At 45.3% G+C, this 12966-nt stretch overlaps 1 protein-coding gene and 1 long non-coding RNA gene across 3 annotated transcripts; one reads left to right on the plus strand and one right to left on the minus strand.

The window, feature by feature from the left end:
- Positions 1 to 201: 201 nt before the first annotated feature.
- Positions 202 to 7157, minus strand: cdc42ep3 (CDC42 effector protein (Rho GTPase binding) 3). Its single transcript, XM_047029888.1, has 2 exons — positions 6765 to 7157; positions 202 to 2102 (listed from the first exon to the last, which is right to left on the minus strand). Exon 2 carries the CDS (start codon positions 1911 to 1913, stop codon positions 735 to 737), a length of 1179 nt encoding a protein of 392 aa, XP_046885844.1. The 5' UTR covers positions 1914 to 2102; positions 6765 to 7157; the 3' UTR covers positions 202 to 734.
- A 37-nt stretch (positions 7158 to 7194) lies between these two features.
- LOC124474038 lies at positions 7195 to 10234 on the plus strand. Of its 2 annotated transcripts, none has more exons than XR_006956769.1 (3): positions 7195 to 7456; positions 8313 to 8406; positions 8741 to 10234. It is a non-coding gene; the product is annotated as an uncharacterized LOC124474038 (long non-coding RNA). The 2 variants fall into 2 exon arrangements; XR_006956768.1 differs by having other exon boundaries at positions 7197 to 7465.
- Positions 10235 to 12966: the final 2732 nt, after the last annotated feature.

Genomic DNA, 12966 nt, shown 5'->3' on the forward strand with positions numbered 1-12966 from the left:
GAAAGCCATTCTGTCCTTAGCTCTGTCTTTCAATCTATCTTGACCCCTTCTCTTCTCTGTGCTTGTCTACCTCATGGTCTTTCTGCTTCACCTATCTGCACTCACATCCCCATACATCCTCTCTCGCTTAAAAGTACTTTTCATTAATTTTTCTGGAGTGTTCTGCTTTTCCTACCTTTGAAAAGGAATAATGGGACAAAATAAGACAAATGTATTTATTCGTGCCACAAAACACAAATATATGCATAGGATTTTTTATCGGTTTAAAATAGTATGTGACGATATAATAATGTGAGGAACAAAACCGTGCTTTTGCTAAACACATTACAAGTCACACAAAATGTATTAACATTACAGGGAAAACTGGTTGTGTATCAAAGCAAAAGCAACCACAGAACACACTCTAAAAGTACCCTTTTCAGGTCAAGTTAAGAACATAATACTAGCCTTTAATCTTAATTTAATTGCGAAATCAAAGGCACAATGGGTGTGTTTTAGCACTGACTCAATAGCACATGCTTCACTCATGCCTGCCAACACAAAGGAAAAACCAGGTAAAGCATCAACACTCCATGGAGGCAATAATTGTTTCTTGTGTTCAAAGTATTAACATAAGGAACTCTGCCTATTTAGCTCATTTTCACCCCAACGATATGCAGGCAACGTGTCCATTCTTTCTCTCATGACAAGTTCATATATATCCCTTTCTCCTTCGCGTCTGTACACAGCACTGATCATGGCCTGCTCTTGGCCTTGGGATTGTCCATGATGTTGAGCACATCGTCCAGGATGGACGGCCCCAGATCCAGTTCGAGAGACAGCAGTGACCCTGTGATCTGGAAGAGGGACTCCTGTGACGCACTCTTTTCCTTGGGGAACTCAAAATCCAAGTCGCATATGCGGCCCTCTTCCACCCCACTGTCCCTGTCCACCCAGTCTCCGTTGCAGTCAGACATATCTTTCTCACGGCACAGAGTAATGTCACTGTTGAAGCTCCCATAGCCATTGCAGTTGCCATTCCCGTTGAACCCTCCATTGCCATTGGAAATGTCATTGTTCTGCCCCGTACCATTGAAGTCTCCATTGGCATCATAGGTCATTTTAGGGCTATCTTTACCAATAACGTTTCCATTGCGGATGTTTTGGATGTTGGTGTTTTCACCAAAGTTCCCATTCCCATTGTAGACACCATTGCCTCTGCTGTAATCATTGAAGCTGTTGTTGTCTTTGCACATTCCACTGTTGTGTATGTAACGGGAGGGTGGCTTTTTAATTTCGTTTTCCACATTGTAAATTGTATTGCTTTTTTGAGTTGTTTTCATTGATGGCTTCTCGGGTTTCTCCAGTAGATCAAGCAGGACATCAGGTCTCAATTGGTTGCCGGTTGTTTTGGGGGCGTGGTCACTGCTGAAGGCCTCCATGGAGCGCAGCAGGGCGTCCATCTGCAGGATTTCCAGTTCCCCAGGGCTGTCTGTGGCCCTCATGGGAGTCGTAGGCCCTATCATGCCCTCCAGTGGCTCAGCAGGAAGGGAGAACATGGTGGTGGATAGGAGGGGCAGGGTGAGAGCTTGGCATCCTCCGATGGACGGGAGGGAGATGGCGTTCTTCAGAACGGGTGAGGGGGTCTCTGCGAACGAGGCGTCGGACGCACTGTTGGCTCGCAGAAATTCACAATGGGGGCTGTACTGAGGACGGGCCATCTCGCCTTTGCCAGGGAGAAGCTCAAACTTCCCCTGAAGGAAGGACATGTCCCCAAAGGCATCCCTCTCCCCACCCCGGCCGATGTGGATGGTGTGGCGGAAGTCCCCCAGTGGAGGACTGATCATGTCTGGGGAGAGGATGTCTCTCAGGCGACATTTCCTGCCCTTCTTGCTGTTGATGGGTTTCAGGTAGATGGGTGCTTTGGCTGGCATTGTTCTTGCTATTAAACTCAGTGACGCTTGAGAAATAGCAGAGGGTATTCCAAAACAAGGGGTTGGGAGGTTTTGCCACTCAGAAGATCGCCAAAGATGATAGAGTCACATTCTCAATGTTAGGAAAGCTTTGTGTTTTCCAATGATTGCCTCAGTGTGATTGTAGGGGGTCAACAGGGGGTTTCTTTTCTGAGGAAAGAAAGAAAGGAAAGCCAGAAGTTAGATTCTTTTTTCCAACACACAGTAAATAAGGTACACTGTTTGCCACATACACATCTAGTATCTAGAGTGCACTATGCTTCTGTGGCATGTTGCATGCAAAGATGCTCACGCAAATGTAGCAGTTTACATTCCACCCAATATTTATGTGACAAACTAGAAGTCAGCATCAACAGATTTTCCAACATCTCCCTCTCTTTCTTCCACACTGATCTGCCTCTAGAGCTCTATGCTCTCATTCCTTGTTCTGCCAGATAAAGATATTGAGTTACTGACACAACGCTGCAAAAATAAACCTTCCAACCCCCAGGAGTGTCCTCATCCCCCCCTCATCTTCATCATCCCCCTCATATTAATCATCTCCCTGCATCTGGAGAGAGTAAAGAGAGAGCCAGCTGAGGGGACAGGCGCGTCATGCTGCTGGAGCTTGGCTTGAAGGGCCAGCTCCTGCACTGGCTTCAGCTCCACTGATGAGACTCTTTCTCCCTCCACCCCCAGGCTCCCCTCCACTCCACACGTGCTAATGTAGAACAGCTGGACGGCAGATTGGGTGAAGAGAGGCAAGAGAGCTTTAGTGGGACCAGAGCGAGGCAAGCGATAGAGGAGAGGGCTACTGCACAGACACGCACAAACACAGAGGGTGAAGGAGAGTGGGGGAACATTACAGAGTAGGGGTTGGGGTGCTTCATGGAGGACTGACACAGATTACTGGGGTGTATTTTGAAAATACAAGGATAAAGAGGCTGCTTGGACATGGAATTGTATACAGTGCCCACCAGAAATGAGTTCCAACAAAATGTGTTTCCAAAATATTTTGTGACCAATGTTCTTTTGTGTATGTGAGAGTTTTTTTTATCATGCTAGTAGAAAGATCAATTAGGATGAATTTGGAGAGGGAAACAGGATAGAAAGGGTGCTTGACAGAATTTATCAGCTTTGGAGAAAGGGAGTCGAGGATGAGTGTTGGGGGCAGGGAGAGAATGAAGCAATGGAGAGAAGGGAGAGTGCTTGCCCATTTATAGACTTATTTACGTATAAGAGGTCTGTCAGTAGTGACCCTCTCTCACAGAGTGCACCGCTGCACAAAAGTGCCTGGGCGGCCAAGTCCACCCAAAAGAAGTCGGACTAAGGAAACATCCACATTCCAGCTGCAGCAGAGCCCAGCCACAGCCGACACACTCCTTATCAGAGCCCTACGAAATGTGGCACATTTCTCCGCCGGACACTTTTAGCAGGGCGTGCCACAGACACTTGAGTGCATATTGGTCTGGATTACAGACCGGATGTCATGGTGACTCTGAAAACAGAGAGAGCATAATCTTTTCCACAACTCATAAAGTCAGAGTTTTGTTGTTTGAGTTTTTGAATGGTTCAGAGAGAGAAGAAGGGATTTTACACAGCCTGCGCTGCGTGGACTGTACTACAGGCATGTCCAGGACCTGCCTGTGGTACATTTCCTTATTAAGGGATGGATGTATAAATCGATGAGAATAGGTTTTTAAACTCAAATTGTCCTGAACGTTATCGAGAAGTTGAGAACATGGTGGCAGTATACTGTAGTACTAATAAACTTGTCAATACTAAGTCGTTTGCTGCTAAATATACCCATGACACACATGATGGAAGGATGGAGAATGTGTGATTGTGTTGAACAGCAGCATGGCTCTCCAAGGGGCTGTGTGTGTTTGAGTGTCGGAGTGAGTGTTAGTGTTTGGATGAGGTGCTTTACTAGGCTTGTGAGAGATAGCAGTTTGAGCGTGTGCCATGCGTGCGAGAGAGGGAATGTGTTTGTTTTGTTACTGCTGTTTCTAAGCGTATGCAGGAGAGAGAGAGAGAGAGAGAGAGAGAGAGAGAGAGAGAGAGAGAGAGAGAGAGAAAGAGAGAGACAGAGAGAGAGAGAGAGAGAGAGAGAGAGAGAGAGAGAGAGAGAGAGAGAGAGAGAGAGAGGGAGCCCTAGAGAGGCTGCTGCAATGCTGGCCAAGGTAACAAAAGAGAAGGGATCCACTGGATTACAGGATTGGACCACTTTTACTTTTTGTCTCATTGTTCCTTCCTCTTTCCTTGCTTCCATTTGACCTTGGCAGTTGAAGCACACTGCAGCTGTGAATTGGGCCCCACGAGCAAGTAACAGGGCCAGACAACAGCCAAACCTCCCGAGCCAGCCTCCCATGAGTATCCACGTGCTTTTGATGTGCAGACTCCAGTCATGTCATTCAATCCGCCTAAAACCCAAACTACACAAGGTCACTGGAACAGACAGCAACAGTCAGACATGTCTATTGATTTTCCGCCATCTCTAACATGAAAAAGGCAACCTACGGTGTCCAGGAAAAACCAATAACGACCTCCTATCCTCATGGGGCCTTCCAAAATGCACAGCTCATGTGTTACTATGGAGGATAACAATGTTTTGAAATCGATACTATAGATGAAACCTTTTGGAATTCTCCATCCAAGCTCAGCTCGCCCACTTCCTCAAACACCTCCCACAGCGACATCTGCGGGGCATCCCACCCAAGGTCAACAGGTTGGGACTCATGAGATGTCAGCTGGTGTAGGGAAAGGCTGACCTTTGTGTCCACCATCCTTGTGTTCTCGTTTGGGTTCATGTGGCAAACATGATCGGAATGTCAGAGGCCACCAGTAAAAAAACAGGACGCTGAATGCTACTCATCTGACCGTTCGCTACCCTGCCATCCTCTTTGTGAGGCAACTGATGATGAAACCGTGGTTCTGTCAGTTCATTGGCCAGTCACACCAGTCAAACTAGCTGCTGAATGAACCCATCTGATCTATGCTTTGCTGATTTCCAGCAGTACAGTACAAAAATAAATCTAATTACAGAAGCATCTGGGGGGAATGCCTTAGGCCGGCTGACTCCTACTTCATCTTGGTGAATGTGTTAGAAGTTGAGCAGGTGTTTGCTGGTCTGTCTCGAACACCAAAGGCCAGATTTACACTTGTGATTTGGAATGCGGCCCAAAAAGAGCAGGGGGAGAATGGAATTGGCACGTGCTCCGTGCCCCGGCCAGGCCCAGCCCATGACGCCTCTGCAGAATGCGGACGTGGATTTCATTTACACCTCCAGGGAAGGAGGGATGCAGTGGCGCCGACCTCACAAGTGCTTGCTGAGCAACCATCCAACCAGTCAGAGTGCTGGATAAAGTCACTGGGTCAGCTGTGTATGTGCGTGTGTGTGTGTGTTGTGAGATGAGATCCGGAGTTGCTTCAGACTCTTAGAGCAAAGATGGTGCTGAGACTTGTGTCATAATCGAGGAGGTTATGAGGGGGGGTGGGAGTCTGATGATTAAAGACTCATTGCTCATCTCATCTTAATCGTCTGTTTTGGAGAGTCCTCCCCTAATCAAGAGTCACGTGCGGCCTATCAGCTTATTCTTAGAACAAGTGTAACGGTGTCATGGTCTAAATAAGTGCAATGATGACACCGTGCAGTTAGGTCTCACGATACACAGAAAGACACAATGGGCAGGGATGGCTAAAGGACAAAGACGTTGGTTCGAGCAAAGCAACTGCTACAATTAGGACCAAAATAAACTGTTACTATCCACCTAACTATCCAGCCTTTAAAGTAATTTTGGCCTCACAGCATTCCATAGTATTGACTCTACCTAAACTGAGTGACAGTTCCATCCATTCAATATCATGATGGATCATAAATCATTAATACAGGAAGGCATGACAATAAACTGAACTCATAACTGAACCATTTCATACATAATGCATTTTCAACCTGTAACCCATAACCCCTCTCTGGCATGTCCATGAATAGACCAACGACCCTCTCTTTTGGGCTTGTTATAAAAAGATGGAGCACATACCACAGAGAGTAATGGTAGCCTTACAGAATGGTCCAAGCTGTTTTGTTACATAAAGAAACCTCAATTATAGGCAAAGTTCTTCCTCCTGGGGCCTAGTGGTGGGCTGGAAGCGTAGGGAATGGCATGGCGGAGTGTGTGTTCTCCTTGACTTTCCCTCCGCTGTGCCACCCCACCCCTCGCACCCAGTCACCAAACGCCACCCACTAGCCTGAGCACTGCTCTCCAACTGTCTCTCAGTTGTCCTTGGCAGAGAGGGGTGGGGGACGACGACAGGAGGGAGGGAAACCATATAAAAGCATATGAGACATGAAGGAAACGTCAACACCACCGCACATGGGTGATGGGAAGAGCACCGACGCTGCTCACTGGTGAGGTGAACACAGAGCAGGCTCGGGAGACCTCGCAGCCAGCGGGAAGCCGGACTAAAAATGCCCCTCCACCAAAGTGGCGGAGGTGTCCGGTTGCCCCGAGACGCCGGCTGCTTGTCATGTTATGCCAAAACCTTCGCTGAGCCAACATGTTGAATACATTTTGCAAACGGTATATCTTGTTTGGCACGTATTTCTCACCTGAGTTGTTAACGCGCACATATTGACACTATTTATACATGTAACAGGACAGCTAACCCAGCAAGCATTGCATCTAGCCAACTAACTCATACAAAGACAAGCAGCTCATCAATGAAGGTAAACCAGACCATCTACTTAAATTCTAGCACAAAATACTGAGGTAATGTTCGTTCTCACTGCAGGGAACATAACCGTTCTGCTATCCCATACCCATTGTCTCTCACCTTGTAGTGCAGCAGAGATGATCTCCGGGCTCCAGGCAGTAGAAGTTGTAGAACAGAGCTGTGAGCTTGGCAGTCCTAGAGTCCTAGATGTGGAGATGGTGACTGTGAGATGTAGGGTTTTCCTTTTTTGCCTGTCTGACACTGATTTGTCTTCTGTACACGTTTCTGTGTGTAAGTATGTGTGTGTGTGTATGTGCGTCTGTGCGCGTCTGTCTGGTAGCTCTGTTCTGGGGACTTATACCGGACAGCTGTTTAGGAATTCCACTCAGACGAGCTCTAGTCCTCTCCAGAGCAGTCTCCTCCTACCCTTAAACTCTCTCTCTCTTTTTCTCTCTGCCCCCCCCCCTCTCTCTCTCTCTCTCTCTCTCTCTCTCACGCTCTCTCACTCTGCTCTGTCTTTACAGTCTGTCTCTTCCTCTCTCTTTACAGTCTGTCTCTTCCTCTCTCTTCCTCTTTCCTCGCTCTCTCTCTTATTCTGCAGCACCTGTGCCTGTCTGTCTCCTCCCTACCCACAGATCTGTTGGTTGAACCCTGCTGTGGATCCTTCTTGGTCCCAGGTCCTCTCCCTGGTGGGCCACTTCTCTTTCCCCTGGGTGGGCAGCTGTCGGATGGGATGGAGGCCGGTCAGGAGGACACTGTCTGGTTCTGGGGCTTGTCTCAACAGCTATTCAACAGTCCTGTGCTGTGGTGAGGTAAAGACGGTATGCTGCCGCTCTGTCAGAAATCCCGCCTCTCCAAAACAGGGCTGTCTGTGCTCTGAGTCCCCTTCCCACTTTCTCGTGCTCTTTCTTTCTTTCTTTCTCTCACTCTCTCTCTCTCTCTCTCTCTCTCTCTCTCTCTCTCTCTCTCTCTCTCTCTCTCTCTCTCTCTCTCTCACTCTCTCTCTCTCTCTCTCTCTCTCTCTCTGTCTCTCGCACCCTCACACACTCGCTCACCTTCATCTGACAAAAGCTGTCATGTAAATCTGAAAGTTAAACAGCAAATACTTTATTGTCTCGAGTCAGGGGGCTGTCTCTGGCTCATTCTCATGCTCACGCTGTCTCTCTCTCTCTCTCTCTCCTTCTCTCCTTACCTTTGTCGTTCACACGTTCACACTACTCCACCCCCTCGTAACTCCCCTGTAAAATGTTGAACATTCTCACGCTGTTTTCCTTCACTATCATCTGAACGCTCTTCACTCACTGCTCCTGAAAATAGTGTCTATTCCTCCCACATGTGTTTTGTGGTTAACATGGGCTTCATGGCTGAATTAGTTAATTACTGCAGAACACTGCAGTACTGCAGCACCAGAGGACATTCATTAATTGGCTGATGGGCAACACATGAGATTCTGTTTAAGGAGACAGACTTGTGTGTGTATGTGTGTGTGTGTTTAATTGTCTTCTCTGTGGTCAAGTGGCAGGGGTGACCATGAGTTTCACTGTTACTGTGTAAAATCTGACACCCTCCAGTCAAGGACATAAGGAACGTGTTCCACAACATTAGTAGATTATCATGCGGCTCTTCACACCCTGCTCCATTCTCCCCCCAAAAAAACCTGTCACCTAGGAAACCAGCTCTGCTCCACTGTGACGTCATCGGAGACAGAGTGCGAGGGAAGGAGAGAGAGAAGGCGGGTGAAGCAGGGTCACAAAGAACATTGGTGTGTTTAGTTTGTGATTGTGGAGAGTTTGAGTGTTTTTGCAAGTCTACATTATACTGATATTCCTGTCATGTTGGATGTAAGCTGTGTCTGAATACACTCTTTAACACTCACCACAAATTCCCATTCCTCTTCTCTAAATGTGACATGATCAATTATTCTCCAAACCTATTAAAAAAAATCTAATGATGTCTTGTGAGATAGATCTGCCAATATACTGACTTCTTGAGAATAATGTGTATTGCATAAGAGTATTTACTGAAATTATATATATGCTTGTGTGTTTATGTGTGTGTCTATGTGTGGGTGTGTGTCTCTGTTTGAGTGTCTGTAGACAGCTTACAGTTGCAGTCACCCTCTATTTAAGTTAAGCTGCATCATTTGGCACTGTTTAAACAGCAAGCCTTTTAGAATGGTGGTGCAATGCCGCTCCAGGGTGATGTCACTGAGCGGAACACATGGCCAGCACATGATCCCAGATGAGAACGCCACCCTGTCTTCTTCTTTCAAGACACCGTGAAGGAGCGGAAACTCCAGGGCTGGAGGGCTTGCTACTGCACCAACTAAAAATAACTCCTCCCAAACGATAAACTGTAAGAGAGGGAGTAACAGTCAGTCTGTCAGCACAGACTTGAAATTATACTCACACTCAATGTTTTTAATGGGGCTTCAGATTTGCAGATTTGCCGTGTATTAATGTTGTTGACACTGTAGCGTTTTCTAAGCATACTCTCACAGGCAACCGTTTGAATTGAGGAATGGGCTTTTTCCACTGCCCTTTAGTGCTAGTCTTCCCATTTGGCAACATCCTTAAATATAAATATGCCAAACACCAACTTCTTTGAAGACATACTGTACTGCATATAATGCCAGGAATAAAGTTGTCAAGTGTCGTTTGTTTTTTTTCCATCAATGTTATGTTTAACGTTCGTTTAGGCTGTGTTTTGGGAGAAGTTACTTCATTTCATCCATTAGGTTGCATTTGCCTTGGCTAGTATGTTTGTACCTTGAACAAGCAGGCTCTATGTCTGTGTGGTTTGTCTCTGCAGCCCTGTATGTCCTGACTGAACCACTCTACTGATGTCACTTCCCAAAGACAAACACACCAAACACTGGGCTCTCGGGAAGTAAACAAGCCTCACAGGCCCATCAAACTGAAATGTCTCGACAAAATATATTATTCAGCTGTCAAACCTCTTATGTTTACTTAATTATACAGTCCTTACACTTTCCTAGTCAAATTCCTTCATGTTAAATACCTATTACTTTCATGTTTTTATGTCCGGCTCCCTCTATTCCTAGTAATCAAGTCTTGCTCATCCTCTTTACAGAAATACTTGTGATTCTATGAAACCTGGATTTTGCTGAATGAAAAATGACTGCATCAGAGGAGTAGCCTGTTTCTAGTGTTGCAATGAAGCTGCCTAACCCTTTTTGTACAATCTCAGTATTGGATTCTGATTCTGTCTTGACAGCTCATCTACACTCAGACAATCAACACGTCCCCTCCTTTCTGTCTTCCACCTTCCCAAGCCAGCTGCAGAAATAGAAGCACTCACACCAGCCAGAGTGTTAGATTCATTGTTATCACATGGTAACTGAGGGAGTAAAGTTGAGAAAACGGAGGTATTTGGAACAATAACAGAAGAGGCCGTTATTATGGGATGAATGGCCTTTTAAGAGAACAGCACTGAAATAATGCAGATATGTCAGGAGATTACAATGAAAATCCCCCCCACATTCCCTTCCCTCCTGGGGCTAAGAGAAGAATGTTCTCACCCATAAACTGGTGACATTCTTGAATAAAATCAAGATTAATTTAACGAGGACAAAATGTTCTCTCTGTTTTCTTGTTTTCTTTGCCATCTCTGTCTTCATTGTACATAATAGTTGCCTATGCTGAACTGCAGAGTCTTAAGGGCTGATGAAAGGCCACTCAACAATGAGTAATTTTTTGTCTCATCGGACCTGCTCTAAGGCTCTTGTCTACAAACGTTTGTCATGTGAACATTCATTTCCAGATTGATGGTAAACATTTCATTTCATGTTTTCATCTTCACTGGGAGGAACCCATTCTGTGGGTACTGGCCAACTCTCTGAGAGAGAACTAGAAAGCAGCTCAAAGACTTGTGTGGAAAGATGAGGGCATTGTGGGTTGCTTAAACACCATCTTGCTCTGTGGCCATTTTCCCTAAATGATTCTCATGTGCAGATAACGGTCAGGAGCTGTCTTTCAGATCACAGGCGAATGCAGTAGACCACACACTGTGGGGCAGAAGACTTCCGGTATTGTACACAATAAGAAAGATTAAACTGTGACCTTCACCAAAGAAGTAATTGCCTAGACAGCTGTATCAAAATCTTACTACTGCTGAGAAGAGATCAGAGAACCAGAGATGTTTGGAAGGAAGTCCAGTAGGCTTGCCTCAGGCTGTCCTGCAATCAGTTTGTGGTTGTCCGGTAGTACCAGCCCTTAATTGCTCCAAGCTCAACCACAGCACTATCTCTGCCATGGGAACATGAACTGGTGGCTTACTCTTGTCTATATTGATAACTGGTGGTGACAACAGGCAGTGGTAGGTCATAGACTGGAGTCGAATGGAGGCCAAACCAAGACCAGGGATTGATGGCAGTCCAATACTACACAGGCTAGAGTTAAGTAGGAAAGAGAAAGACACATTCTTATTTTCATGAGATAAAGCACATGGAATGAAATTCCTGTTTTGATGCCATTACATAACTCATCCCCAGTACTGGAGTTTGAAAAGGAGGCCATCATGTGACCTCGTACAGTACCAATAACTTCCAATTCTTAATAACAAAGTATTTGAGCGGCCAACCGTGAGATAAAATCAGTTTTTCTGACACCAGTTACAGATGGTTGTTGTTATGTCGTATGTGGCCTGTGGGGTTGATGGAGCTGGAAGAACATAGTGGAATTTCTGTGCCCCTGGTAGGTCTTGATTTATCCTGTGAAAGACATGGCCCCTGTCAGAGCCTGTTTCTCATTAGACTCGTGCTAAAGTCTTCGGGAACATGTTCTACAGCCTAGGAATTCTAAGAATGTACACACTAAAAGGTTATATAATTGTATTTACCTCATCGAATCATCTGAAGAGAAGAAACTGTGAGATTCAGATGTCAGTCTCACCAACAGTCAAGAGTGTTGATTGCAATAAGGTAGATGGTGGGGAAGCAATTGGACACAGGGGAAAGTGAAAAAATAAATCTAAATCATTTCATGTGTGATATTATACAAATGACTGTTTTGCTTAAGTCCAACTCCAAAAACATGCCACATCTAAAAGATGAATGTTTCTTGACCCTGCCAGTAAGAATGCCCTCCCATGACATGCTTCAGTGTGTCAGTTTGTCCGTGCAATCTGATCATATGAGAGCTTCCTGTTTTTCTGCATCCATGATAGAATGTCCATAGGGAATGCATGTCTCTCTAGTTGGGATTTCCAAAAGTCTTATCTGTGTGGTCAGTAAATAAACATTCCAAAGTTAGAGAAAATGACCAGGAGAAAGATTTGGTTTGAACTTTTGGATGTCTGCTGTGTGCCACTCTTGGCTCTCTCATGGCTTTTATATACTGCCCTAAATCGGGAATTATTGTTAATCCCAACTCAAACATAGGGTTACATTCAGAATGTGTTCTTTGCTGTACTGAAGAGTCACTATATTGCTAAAATCACAAAATCACATGTTCCCATACAATCAGACTGTGCTCATAGACTCATCTGCTTTAAATATTGTAGACATCCAGTATCTCATGGTTTTACTCTCAGTGAAGCAATATGCATGTGACATCTGGTGTTACATCCCCATCAGCTTTGACTCACACAGGCTCAACAATTTCTTAGAAGCCATGGAAGCTCCCAGCTGTCACCTAAAAGATGGTGTCATTAACGTTCTTGCTTCAGTAAAATCATCATATTGACTGAATTCATAGGAATGTAGTGTAAGAATACATAAAAAGCGTTTACCAGACTAATATGGGACAGCCTAGTTTCTGACAGGTGAATGTACGTAATATTTCATAAACATCTCTCAAAATTATGAATATTTCTCTAACCTGATATCAGAACCACTAAGCGCCATCTGTTGTGTTGGCACTCATTAGTCCTTAACAGTAAAAGCTATCATCTAAATAATAAACCTGATTAAGAATACAGCTCTCATCTAGAGCTTGTCTTCTGTCTCCTGTATCTCTACCGGCCATCTTCAGCTAGTTTGGTTTAAGACACTGGGCGTTCACTTCCTAGTCCAAAAAGTGATCATCTACTTTACTGTTGCTTTGAAGTAACTGGTGGAGCTGGTTCATGCCCTCCGAGATGTTCTCAATGTGAGTCAGCTATCATTGTCATATTACTCACATTCATTACCACCCCTCCAATTCAAGGTGGTCTATTTAAAGACCAATGACACACATACTCCGACACTGCTTCTAGTGTGACACAGGAAGTGTTTAGCTTCAATTACATTTAGTCATTTAGCAGACGCTCTTATCCAGAGCGACTTACAGTGAGTACAGGGACATTCCCCCCGAGGCAAGTA

The sequence above is a fragment of the Hypomesus transpacificus genome, chromosome 11 (genome assembly GCF_021917145.1).
Source record: "Hypomesus transpacificus isolate Combined female chromosome 11, fHypTra1, whole genome shotgun sequence".
Classification (NCBI taxonomy): domain Eukaryota; kingdom Metazoa; phylum Chordata; class Actinopteri; order Osmeriformes; family Osmeridae; genus Hypomesus; species Hypomesus transpacificus.

What these genes read in the sequence shown, in the direction of transcription:
- cdc42ep3 (XM_047029888.1), bottom strand. Translation starts at nt 1,913, where the DNA reads ATGCCAGCCAAAGCACCCATCTACCTGAAACCCATCAACAGCAAGAAG.